The 13,333-nt window shown below is 42.2% G+C and overlaps 1 protein-coding gene across 2 annotated transcripts in view; it reads left to right on the top strand.

The window, feature by feature from the left end:
* Positions 1–13,333, top strand: part of PCCA (propionyl-CoA carboxylase subunit alpha) — a 278,565-nt gene that overhangs the window by 198,167 nt on the left and 67,065 nt on the right. For both annotated transcript variants that reach the window (XM_051780610.1, XM_051780611.1), the window contains exon 20: positions 10,340–10,438. In XM_051780610.1, coding sequence (XP_051636570.1) covers positions 10,340–10,438 — 99 coding nt within the window. The remainder of the gene's footprint in view (positions 1–10,339; positions 10,439–13,333) is intronic.

The following is a 13,333-nucleotide window of genomic DNA, read 5'->3' as shown; positions in this document are numbered from 1 at the left end:
CAGAGCTTAAGACCATGCCCTCTTGTCTTACTGATACTTGCCTGGGAGAAGAGACCAACCCCCACCTGGCTACAACCTCCTTTCAGGGAGTTGTAGAGAGTGATGAGGTCTCCCCTGAGCCTCCTCTTCTCCAGGCTGAACAACCCCAACTCCCTCAGCTTCTCCTCATAGGACTTGTGGTCAAGTCCCTTCACCAGCCTTGTTGCTCTTCTCTGGACCTGCTCCAGCACCTCAATATCCTTCCTGAACTGAGGGGCCCAGAACTGGACACAGTACTCCAGGTGTGGCCTCACCAGCTCCGAGTACAGGGGAAGAATCACTTCCTTGGACCTGTTGACCACACCATTCCTGATACAGGCCAGGATACCATTGGCCTTCTTGGCCACCTGGGCACACTGCTGGCTCATGTTCAGCTTCCTGTCAATCCAAACTCCCAGGTCCCTTTCTGCCTGGCTGCTCTCCAGCCACTCTGTCCCCAGCCTGTAGTGCTGTGGGTTGTTGTTGTGGCCAAAGTGCAGGACCCAGCACTTGGCCTTGTTGAACCTCATCCCGTTGGAATCAGCCCAGGTCTCCAGCCTGTCCAGGTCCCTCTGCAGAGCCCTCCTGCCTTCCAGCTGATTGACATTCCCCCTCAACTTAGTGTCATCTGCAAATTTGCTGATGGTGGACTCAATCCCCTCATCTAAATCATCGATAAAGATATTAAATAGAACTGAACCCAACACTGATCCCTGTGGGACACCAATAGTAGTGACAGGCCGCCAACTGGATGCAGCACCTTTCACCACCACTCTCTAGACCCGGCCCTCCAGCCAGTTCCTAACCCAGCACAGAGTGCCCCTGTCCAAGCCATGGGCTGCCAGCTTTTCCAGGAGTATGCAGTGGGAGACGGTGTCAAAGGCTTTGCTGAAGTCCAGGTAGACACATCCACAGCCTTCCCCTCATCCACCAGGTGGGTCACCTGATCATAAAAGGAGATCAGGTTGGTCAGACAGGACCTGCCCTTCCTAAACACATGCTTGGGTCTGATCCCTTGTCCATCCTGTAGGTGCTGTGTGATTGCACCTAGGATAAACTGCTCCATAACCTTGCCAGGCACTGAGGTCAGTGCTGATGGGCCTGTAATTTCCTGGGTCCTCCTTCTGGCCCTTTTTATGGATGGGCGTGACATTTGCCAACTCCCAATCATCTGGGACCTCCCCAGTGAGCCAGGACTATTGGTAGATGATGGAGAGTGGCTTGGTGAGCTCTTCTGCCAGCTCCCTCATCACCCTGGGGTGGATCCCATCTGGTCCCATAGACTTGTGAGGATCCAAATGGCTCAGCAGGTCGCTAACTGTTAACTGCAAACTGAGTACACTCAATCCCCTTGTCCAGATCATTGATGAAGATATTAAACAGTATTGGTCCCGATGTGAGGGACTAGGGTCCCAATCTGAGGCCTGGGGAACAGCAGTTGTGACCAATCACCAGCTGGATGTAACTCCATTCACCGCTGTTCCCTGGGCCTGGCCATCCAACCAGTTTTTAACCTGAAGAAGAGTGCATCTGTCCAAGCCATGGGCTGCCAGCTTTTCCAGGAGAATGCTGTGGGAGACAGTATCCAAAGCTTTACTGAAGTCCAGGTAAACAATGTCCACAGTCTTTGCCCCTTATCCACTAGTAGGATCACCTCATCATGAAAGGAGACCAGGTTAGACAATCAAGACCTGCCTTTCCTAAACCCGTGCTGGCTTGGCCTAATCCCCTGACTGTCTGGGTGTACCATGCGATCACACTCAAGATGATCTATTCCATAAACTTCCCTGGCACCAAGATCAGGCTGACAGGTCTGTAGTTGCCCAAATCATCCTTCTGACCATTCTTGTAGATGGGTGTCACATTGGCCAACCTCTAGTCATCTGAAACTTCCCGGGTCAAACAAGACTGGTGATAAATGAAGAGTGGCTTGGTGAGCTCTTCCACCAATTCCCTCAGTACCCTTGGATGGATCCCATCTGACCCTAAGTGTCTCAACAGTTCGGTAACTACTTCCTCCTGGATTTCAGGGAGTCTGTTCTGCTCCTGTCCCTGTCTACCAGCTCAGGGGGCTGGTTACCCTTAGGATAACCAGTCTTTCTGTTGAAGACTGGGACAAAAAAGGCATTAAGTACCTTAGTCTTTTCCTCATCCTTAGTTACAATGTTCCTCTCTGCATCCAATAATGGATGGAGATTTTCCTTGGCCCTCCTTTTGTTGTTAATGTATTTATAAAAACACTTTTTATTATATTTCACAGCAGTGGCCAAATTGAGCTCTAGCTGAGCTTTCGCCTTTCTAATTTTCTCTCTACATGATCCTCGTATTCTTCCTGAGTTTCCTGCCCCTTCTTCCAAAGGTCATAAACTCTTTATTTTCCCCTGAGTTCCAGTGAAAGCTCCCAGTTCAGCCAGGCTGGTCTTCTTCCCTGCTGGCTTGTATTTCAGCACATAGGGATGGCCTGCTCCTGTGCCTTTGAGATTTCCAACCTAAGTATGTCCAGCCTTCCTGGACCCCTTTGTTATTAAGGACTGTTTGCCAAGGAACTCTCTGAACCAGTGAGTTCTCTTTCACTGAGTAGTTGAGACCAGTCAGCTTGAAAGTGCTGTCAATGTGGATTTCCATGTAAAAGCTTGTATGACCTTTGCATGTAAAGTTGGAGTTTTAGTGGCAGCGCAGGCCAAGGTGGTGATGGTGACAAAGGAACTGGCATGTGTTGCTGGTGTGGATGTTAATCCCATCAGAGTCCTCAGATATGTACTAATGTGTGTACACATCACATCTAGCACAAGAACCAGCACTGGCAAGTACCTACGTACTGGTAGATGAGAGGCTGGACCAGAGCCGGCAATGTGCAGTCACAGCCTAGAAAGACAACTGTGCACTGAGCTGCATCAAAAGCAGCATGGCCAGCAGGTATTGAGGGAGGTGATTCTGCCCCTCTACTCTCTTCTTGTGAAACTGCACCTGGAGTGCTGCGTCCAGCTCTGGGGTTTCCAGCACAGGAAGGATGTAGACTTGTTGGAGTGAGTTCAGAGCAGGACCACAAACATCATTAGGGAGATGAAACACCTCTCCTAGAAGGAAAGGCTGAGAGAATTGGAACTGTTCAGCCTGGAGAACAGGAGAGAGAAGGCTCTAGGGAGACCTTGTAGCAGCCTTCTGGTAATTAAAGGAGGCCTACAAGAGAGCTGGAGAGGGACTTTTTGCAAGGGCATGGAGTTACAGGATAAGGGGAAATGGCTTTAACTGAGAGTAGGTTTAGATCACATATTGAGAGAAATTATTTACTTTGAGGGTGATGAGGAACTGGGACAGGTGGCCCAGAGTAGTTGTGGATGCCCCATCCCTGGAAGTGTTCAAGGCCAGTTGGATGGAGCTTTGATGAACCTCCATTGATGGCATAGTAAAAAGCATCCTGGCCCATGGCATGGGGGCTTGAATTCCATAATCTTTAAGGTCCCTTCCAACCCAAACCATTCTGTAATCCTATGATTTAGTAAGTAGGGAGAATTCCATAGGAGACAGCTCTGAAGGACAGCAGGGCTCAGAAAAGCTGTCAGATATCTAAGGACAGCATCTGCTACATGCAAGAATACTCAGGAAAATAAACAACTTTATCAGGAAAAGAGCTTTGTTAAGAAAGGTATGATGGCACAGCTCCAATGTAAAAGCAGCATGTGAGAGGTAGAAGCCTGGACAGGATACAAAGGAGGAATTTAGAAATGCTTTCTGAGCATGGAGGGATGATGTTAGGAAAATCAAAGCTTACCTTGAATGTTGCAAGGAATTTTAGGAAAAACATGATGATCTTCTATCACTGCATTAGCTGAATAGAGGAAATCCTGCATCAACAAAGGAGTAACAAGTAACAGCAGACACAGACTAGACTGAGAGACCTAATGACTTCTTTGCTTCTGTCTTTGCTAACAAGATCTCCGAGGCCTGTTTCATTAGGGGAAGGATTTGGGGCGTAGGCAGATGCAGATCAGGTCAGTGACTGGGAGAGTTCAATGCATGGAAGTTCATAAGTCCAGACAGGTTGCATGCAAGAGTAGCAAGAGAGCTGTCTGATGTGGTCGCAAGACTGCAGTCTGTTTGAAAGGTCATGAAGATTGAGGGAGGTCCTTCATTACTGGTGAAAAGCGAATATTGTACCAGTCTTAAGAAAAGGCCAAAAGCAACTCCCATGGAACTATAGCCTGGTCAGCTTCATTTCAATCTCTCAGAAATTTATTAAGTGGAGCACATGTCTAGGCACATGAAGAAGGTGATAGGGAGCGTGAATTTACTGAGGGATGATCAACCTGACAGCCTTCTATGATAAACTGACAGAATTTGTAGTCTAGAGAAGAGCAGTGAATGTCATGTACCTTGACTTTAGCAAGTCTTTTGGCATGATGGCACACAGTCAGATGGATAAAAAGCCAGTTGAGTGGTCAGACTCAATGGGTTATGCTTAATAGGTTTAATGGGTTGTACTCTACTTGGAGATCACCAAGGGTCTACAAGGTTCTGTATTGTGACCAGTCCTGTTCAACAAACTTCTCAATACCTAGAAGCAGCAATGGGAGTGCAGTCATAAAATTTACAGAAGGCATAGAATCGGAGAAAGTGCTCAATACAGTCAAGGGCAATGCTGCCACCCAGTGGGACCTAGACAGGCAAGAGTAGTGGACTAATGGGAACTTTGTATAACTGAACCAAGTCAGTGTCTGTCTTGTGGACACAGTATCTAGATGTGGTCTGAACTTGAGTAGAAGGATCTAATCACCCCATTCTATCAGCAGACTACACATCTGTTAACAGAACACAGGGCACTCATAGCAGCTTTTGGTGCCAGGGTGTGTTGCTGACATTCATGTCCTGCTGACATGTCCGCCTACATCTCCAAGTCCTTCTCCACAGAGCTGCTCCCCAGCCAATCAGGTTGCAGCCTGTATTGTTGCAATGGGCTCTTCCTTATCGCATGTTGGACTTAAAAATTAATCTTGAATTTCACAAAGTTTCCATAAGCCCCTTCCTCTTGCCTGTCTAGGCCCGCCTGGATGGCACCTCTGTCCTAGAGTGTGTTAACAGTTTACCCAAGTTTTGTGCCATCTGTAAACTTGACAAGAGTACGCTGTCACCTCTTCCAGGACATGGTCCTGGAAAATGTCAAACACTTTATGGGTAATCAGACCCTGGATCACTAGCCAATACAGTCCAAAGAACAGGAGGAAAAGCATATACAACAAGAAGAAGCCTAATTAATAAGAACTGCCCACATGGGAAATCTTGCTGGGTTTCTTTGCATTTATGAATAATGCATTTGCATTTATGAATAGCAACATGTGAAGTACTATTTGGTCGTTCCTATTTCCTAATGTGGCAGATATGACTCTGTTTTTATTCAAGGTTCTTAAAGACAATGTGAAGAAGTTGGAGCAAATTGTGTAAGAAGACCCAATACTTACCAGGACAACTCTGCAAATTACCATGAGTCTTTACAGGCTCCAGGTAGCCATTAATTTTCATGATAAGGAAGTGTGTTGTGGTTATGGGCTTTAGAAATATATAGAGAGATGCAAAATAGTGTTTGAACTCTCCTGCTGGCTGGGAAAGATTTTTTTACATTGAGGGCTAGCAAAATATTTCACAAAATGCCTTCATACATCATGCTTTTAAAGGAAGTCTTGTAGTCATCAGCCCCATAAAGACTTTCCTCATATTCCTGAGGTTGCATGGGACTGCAAAAGGTGAGGGATGATAGCTTTGGCATCAGATAGTTTTCATGTGCCTTTGCTATTCCATTCCGTGTGCTTCTCTGTTAGCTGGATAGTGGATTAGTTGAGAATTTCGTTAATTTTGTGAAAACTGGAAACCAAAAGCTGCTTTGTTCACCTCAGTTTTGCTTAGCCTGAGATCACTGCAGACTGTTACTGAATGTACTAAATATTACTCCTATAGCTGGACCTGCTATTGCCACACTGTGCTACAAGTCCTCTGACCACCTCCTCTTTTGCACAGGAGGAAATACCTATCCTTTACCTGACTTATAAAAATGTAAAGAATCTCCTTGCTATTTTGGCATGGGTGGTGCGTTTAGCAGTAATGGAAGTAAAGGGTCTTCTGCCCGAGACAGTTACTTTTTCCAGAGAAGAGGACATCTTTACTTTATGTAGGCTTGAATAAAGTCCTTGACTGTGTAAGCTATCTCATGTTTACAACAGTGATGCTTTCTAGTTTTGTTCCTTCCTCGCAGGAATGGTTTTAAGATTTCACTTTGTAGAGCTTTTACTGCCCACTGAATGTGCCTTATATTTCCAGCTAAATTAATGCCAGTTGAAGGGATTGGAGGCTATGGCAGTGAATATTCATTAATCTCCAGTGAAGAGTAATGTCTGTTTTCCTGAAAGGTACATCTTCATGGGCAGCTGTCTTGATCAGAGAAAGATTTCAGCAAGGCAGGTCTACAGAGGATGACTTCTCATTTGGTAGATCTGATAGGGAATGCCATCACTTTTGCTATAGCAGGAGGTAGAATTAAGAGGTGTATGGAATATGGCTAGGGGTAGCATATCCAAGTAGTTAGGGCCAAGACTCTTGAGTTAAACACACTGGGAGGCAGAACTGGAACCGTGGGATTAAATCAGCAGACTTAAGTTAGTCAGACTCAAGGCTGGCATGAGGAACTTCAGGCATAATGTTTTGAAGGATCAGGCAGGAAACAAATGCTTGATCTGCCCTCCAGTCTCCTGGAAAACTACCTTCATTTCCAGGAGAAAAGTAGTGACATGTGCCAGATGTACGCGAGACTCTGCATTAGTAAATTAACAGGGCTATAACACTCAGGCTTGTGCTGCCTTCTTTAATTGCCTGACATGCATATAGAATGCCAAATGTTGTTCTCTAAAGGAAACTGAATGCAGATTATGCTTTGCAGCTCTTTGCACTATTGGTTAGCTGGTACCTATCACACTGAACATCAGGAACTCAGTCCACAAGAGGTGAAGGGGCTGCTACTTGTGTAGTTCAGGTGCATGCCAGTGAAAGTCTGCAAAGTTGTGACAGTGGAGTAAGCTGTTGACCTTTTTCTAGCATCGTGTCTTGGACTTGTCATTCTTCTTTCTGAGACCTCATTTGCAATAGCTTTTGAATTGGAAATAATTGGAAAGGACTGTGGCTGCTTTTATCTTTTATGCCCTTACACAGGGACAAACAAACCTTTTTAGAAAAGGAACAATCCACCACCACTACACCACATGGATGTATTGTAGCAATGATTTAACAACCACAGTTACTGTAGATGCACATATGCATGCCTACACACCCACACACACCTGTATTCTTGGAACTGAGTGGTTGAGGATAAAGCTATAGCTGTGGTGTAAAGCACAATGTGACTCCCACTGCAGGAGTGAATTGACTGGGATCTTTTCCCTGCAGTTCAGGTGTTACCATCCGTTCAATGATGATTTGTTCTTGGCCGTCTTTGGAGCACAGAAACAAAATAAAACAGGAAGTAGTTAATGTAACTTCAGTAGTTAATCCCCATGTCCCCCTTCACACCCTACACCCTCACACCCCCTCTCCCCTCCCAAGCCTAAAGCAAAAAGACCCTGGTTTTATTGCAGTATTTGTTAGGTTCCATTATTCTGTGCATTGCTAGAGGACGATTGAAGGCAAATGAAAACTTCTGACAAGTTCTTTGAGTGTCTTATCTCTTCCCCTCCTTCTACACACTAACCTGGCTAGGTTGTTGGCTGCTGAGCTGCAGAAAGAAGATTTACGCTGTTAGGTAAATTATTGGTTTGATTTCAATCCCCACCTGGTTTTTGTTCCACTGTGTCCTATCTTCCCCCTTCTTCCCCCTTTTCCCTCATTTTTAGTAAAAGTAACATACTCACTACATGGTAAATTTCTTACCCTCAGTCCTTGTTAATTTTTTATGATATCCTGACCTCTTGTCTTTATCATCCTACCTATTGGAGCACAGATACCCAAATTTCCTTGGGATTCTCTTGGCTTCAGGTCATCTTCCCCCGCTGCACATACCACACTGAGCTGGAGGTGAAAACAGCTAAAAGCCAGCTCCGTTCTGTGAGAAGAATACTGAGGTTTATGGGATATGCATTAGTTCACATAACCCTTCCTCTGACTCTTTATTCTTTCTTGAATAGGGAAACCTAGCAACTGCTTGCTCTCTCTTCTTTCAGGGTGGTTTCCACCAGAAATGTTTTAATACTAATGTAATCTGGAATCAGTGATGGCTGGACTTGTATAGACCCTTGTGAGGGATTTTGAGCAGGTCATTTACCACTGTGACCCACTTGGTTTACTTCTCTTTTGCTCATCTGTACAGTGACAAAAGAGCTAATGATTAAACTTGAGTTTGTTGTGGAGGTATCGACTTACATCTTGTCCCTGGAACACCCTTTGCTAGAACTATAGATACTGGCTATAGATTTTCTGCAAGGCTGCATGTAAATCCTGCAGTGCAACGAGCAGTTCAGTGCACAGTTGAAGGATTTTTTGGTGACCAGTAGCCTGGTCTGCTTTCATACCATCTCACCTCCCTCCCTGGAGACACATGGTAAATGATGTTTTCAGACCCAGACTCGAGTGCAGACAAGTCTTTCTTTGGTTTTAGCGATAGCGACAGGCAGCTTTTTAAGTAATTGCCTTACCAAAGTTCAATTGGTAATCAGAGGGGGTTGAGACAGAGTGCTGAGTTTGCTTTTCTCCATTTGGAGAGTTTTTCAGATGTTTCTTCTGTTCTCAATAAAGATGGTACTTGCTGATTCAGGTATGCTGAGAGCAGGCTCGGTTCACCAGTGTGTTCCAGCTGCTTTGCAGTGCTCTGCAAATGCGAACCAGCTGCAGGCCTGGCTTAACTCAAGCCAGGTTTGTGGCTGGTTTGCATCACTGGAGCAGTGTAAAGTACCTGAAGCATGCCAGCTAATCTAGCCTATTGGTGAACCTTTATAAATCACTTGTTTTTCTTCATGTTCTTTATATGTATCTTTATTTATAGTTAAAGCCCATAGAAATTGTGTAGATTGTATTCCTAAGGCAGACTTTGTGTTCTAAACTGAAATCTATAAAATTAGAGGGTTTTTTTAAGCCAAAACTTTTTCTTCTTAACGGAAATAAAATTATCAAATTACACACTGATCCTCTGCACTTCTCTGTTATGGATTTCTTTTAAGATGCCTGTTCTTATAATAAGATGAAATAATAAGTCTGAGATCTAAAAGAGTAGGCATTATAAGTTTTATTTTGCAAAATGTGGGCTCAGCTTTTATTCTAAATGCAGTACATTTTCTCTAGTTTGAGAATGTATGCAATATTTGTGTCATTATCACTATTGTCTGTAATTTACTGATTAAAAAATACTTTGGAGATTTTGAGAGAGGGAGGAAATTGGTCACCTGTGACTTTTTTCCTCTGTTAATAGTAAATTATATAACTGAAATCATATTTACCTACCTTCAGTAGCATGATGAGCGTTCAAAACATGCCAAAAATATTAATCACTAATTATATTAATCCATGTATAATAATTTTTTTCATAATCCATGTCTTTGAGGCTCTCATAGTGTTGAATATGTGATGTGTGTTTTTAAACAGTATTATACAACAGAAGAATGACGGAAGTATCATTACAACTACTCTAATCTACACTGAACCCAGAATTTTTACTCTTCACCTAGAAATATATTTTAAAAGGAGTATGGGATGATTAAAAAAAAATAAATCTATCTGGATAAGCATATTGGCATTCAAGTCAGAAATTGTATTGCTGTGATCAGCTGTATCTTGAAAGAAAACATGTCAGAATTTGCAAAGTTTTTCTAGACTTTGAGATAAAATGCTGAAGAATTAATTACTACCTCATATTAATTAAGATAACAATGCAAAGCCCTTCATTAAAAGCATAGGAAAAGTTCTTCCTAGGTCCTTGGAGAGAATATTATATGCAAGCCCTGTTGTGTGGGTTGCAAGGTGTCACTGGAATTTATATGCATTACTTGTCTAATTGCAGTAAATGTAGCATGTCCAGATAGGTTTAAAAGTTGGATGGCTGTTTGTTACTTGCTGGAAATCACTTGAAACCTTGCTACTCAGAGGCAGCTGTTCACAGGTCCTTCACCTCTCCCCAGAGATAGGTGGAAGACTCTGTTGTTGGACCCTGTCTTTTATGGCAGAAGCAGTAAACATGACAGGTTGTTTGGGAGCCATCTGTTTTAAAATGGTTGCTGCTTTGTATGCAGTAATGAACTTGAGATCAGTTTTCTGTCTGTCTTCATAGTAACAGCCTTGTTTGGTGTCACAACAGGTGGAAGTTGATGGGATGAAACTAAATGTGACCAGCGAGTGGAACCTGGCTTCACCCTTGTTGTCTGTCACCATTGATGGCACTCAGAGGACTATACAGGTAATCTCACCAATGCATCATTTGTAGAGCTGAGATAACCAGAAGTCTCGGGGCATAAAAATAATACTGAAATGTGGGGTCTAAACTTGCTGCATCATAAAAATTATGCGATGTTTCAAGTAGCACAATGTTTCTACTTTGAGACAGATTCACTCCACTGATGCTCTGGATGCATTCGAAGGTACTTACTGAGAGGTTTGAATATTTTTCTTTTAAAGAAAGTTCCTTATGTAGACAGAAGTTTACCCCAGCTTATAGGATCTCTTTACTGAATGGCTTGTGAGAAGACATAGTTTCTTAATCACTTAAGAAATAAAAAACAGATTACTAAAAAAAACCTGACCAAATGAAACCAAAAATATCCCAACCCACAACAAAAACCCACACAGGGTCATGGAGTAAAATTAGTCTCTTCCTTATGTTTGGATTGTGTGCTTTATCCACTTTTGGGCCTTTTCAGTTTGAAAGTCACAGGACAGTGTGTCTCCCACCTGTTTTTTTTATGGTTTTATGAAATATGAGTAGTTCCATGACTTGGGAAAAATGTAGAAAACATTCCAAACTTCTGTAGCTCTAAGAAAAGAGGACTAAAAACATTGAAGTAGTTGTATATTCTTTTCTTCTGACCACTTATGTGTTTGAAACCAACTCCAAACACCAGACTTGGCTTTTAACTGCCTCGTAAATGTTCTGACTATAACACCAACCAGGATTTATGTATTCGTTGACGAATAATTTATTTACAAATATCTATTGATCCTGTCAATAGTGAAAAAATCAAAACTTATTGAAAGCATTTTTCTGCATACAACAGTATCTATTTTTTATACATTTATCAGTGATACAGTGGTTAGATTTCTGCTAATTCACAGTGAAATGAGTGAATTTCATTTTTCATTTCCACCCCTGGTAAATTATGCAACTGGAAAAATACTATTTTTGCTTTGATTGAATTTAAAAGATGGCAACTTTAAAATAAAAAAATTATTGTATTTTCCAAGTTTAGTATTGCCTGAGAGTGAAATTTTCGTTATGTGCCCAAGTATATTGTGGACATAAGTTTTGTAGATTTCCTGGAAAGTTAATGCCAGCTTCAAGGCTTATGTATATGTAAAATAATTTTCTATTTTTAGGTGTGGGTGTTTTTTTTTTAATAGCTCAATACTGATCCATTTTAGTGCTATTTTATAAAGTACATTCATAATATTGAATAGGAAATAATACCGATATACAAATATATAATATCTGTCTAGTTGAAAAGCATTATAGTTGGAATGTATAACTGTATTCACAAGGCCTCATTGCAAACTGTATTACTATATGAGTGGATATACAACTAATAGTAGTAATGCTGTTTAACTAAAAGTGTAATAGTTGAGTTGGCACATAAAACTAGTTTCAGAATTAATGATCGTGAGATCAGAACATGCTTTCTTCTAGGAGCTGAGCCAGCAATAGTCTTACTTGCACTCCCTGAGTATGACCAAACTGTATGAAATATTGCAGATCTAGCCACAGCAACACTCAATGAGCTGACTGCATGGTATCTAGCCAACAGAATGTGGAATAAGCACATATGTTGTTTCTTTCTCATGGTTTATCTGTCTTTGCTTTTAGCAAAGAAACTCAGTAACTTGAGAAGTTATTAATCTTTTAGTGTATATATGTAAATTTATGGGAACCTTAAACTTGACCTCTGATATCTGCTCACTGGAATCAAAATTGGTTTTTTGGTTATATATTTCTGTAGACTCACCCCTCTGCAAGAACCAAATTAGGCAAGTGTATTCCAGTAGGTCAATTTGTCTCCAAAAGCAATTGACCCTTGAGTCTTGAAGTATCTTCTTTCAGCAAAACTTAGCCCTAGAGCCATTTTAAGCAACAAATATGGATGAATCAAATAATTCCAGCTGTGCTTTATTAATTTTCAGCCAATCTAATTTTTCTTCATAGTTGGTTTCATTCTTCTAAATTTGCTCAACTAAATACAATCTTTGTGAACATTATATTTCTTTGAAGCTTTGATTTATGCACCTTTCGCTCGATCCTGCAGTCTGGCTGCAATTCAGCAAAGCACTTAGGCAAAGAAGTAGGAAATAAATAATTTTAAAATGTTTTGGTTTAAATGTATTTATGTAAATTATAGCCTAGACATTCAAATTGTTACATATCTGTTGCATTTAAAAATAAGTAATTAAGCATGCTTCTGTATTTTCACTCCTCTGCTAAAGGCTCAATGAGTATTAGAGCAAAGCAGAGCACCAGCCATGCTGCAGAGTTATAAAGGGTCTATGAGTTTAAAACCCAGGTTTTCTAGGACAATTTCTAGAGTATGGGACCTGGGAATACATCTGAGTGCCTGAGGAGAAGTATATGCCCTGGTCACAGTCTGTCTAGGGCATACCAGGGCACAACAAGGATGTGTGGCAGCCTCCCCCCCTCCCGCTTTTGTTTCCTTTGCGAGGAAGCCCATCTGTGTGCAGCAGATGGGCACTGCGGAGTGCCTGGCCAGGTCCCCAGATGATAGAGGGACCAGAACCCTGGGGTACACTGCAGGTCCGTTTGGCTGCAGCATAAGGGCTCTGAAATCTTTGTGCTGCCTTGGATTACTGTGAAATCCATATATATGTATATATACACAAAGTGATGAACTGATGAAAACTTGGGATCATTTGAGCAAGAGATTTCTGAGATATAGTCTCCAGAGATGGGGGTGTGGGCAGACTCTGTGGCATTTCTTGTTGTACACAGATTCCATCATGGATTTTTTGTAACTGTTTTTAGTAGTTCCTCAGCAAATCCCAGTTTCTCAGCATTTTCTTTACTTGTGACTAGACTCTACCTCTCATCTGGGGAGGCCGAATTTAACACATTGTGTAGTGTGGAATTTTGTTC

This window comes from Manacus candei, unplaced genomic scaffold, assembly GCF_025592945.1.
Source record: "Manacus candei isolate 608988 ecotype Guabito, Panama unplaced genomic scaffold, ASM2559294v1 h1tg000014l, whole genome shotgun sequence".
NCBI classification, from domain to species: domain Eukaryota; kingdom Metazoa; phylum Chordata; class Aves; order Passeriformes; family Pipridae; genus Manacus; species Manacus candei.
This window is presented reverse-complemented; position numbering and strand designations above follow the sequence as displayed.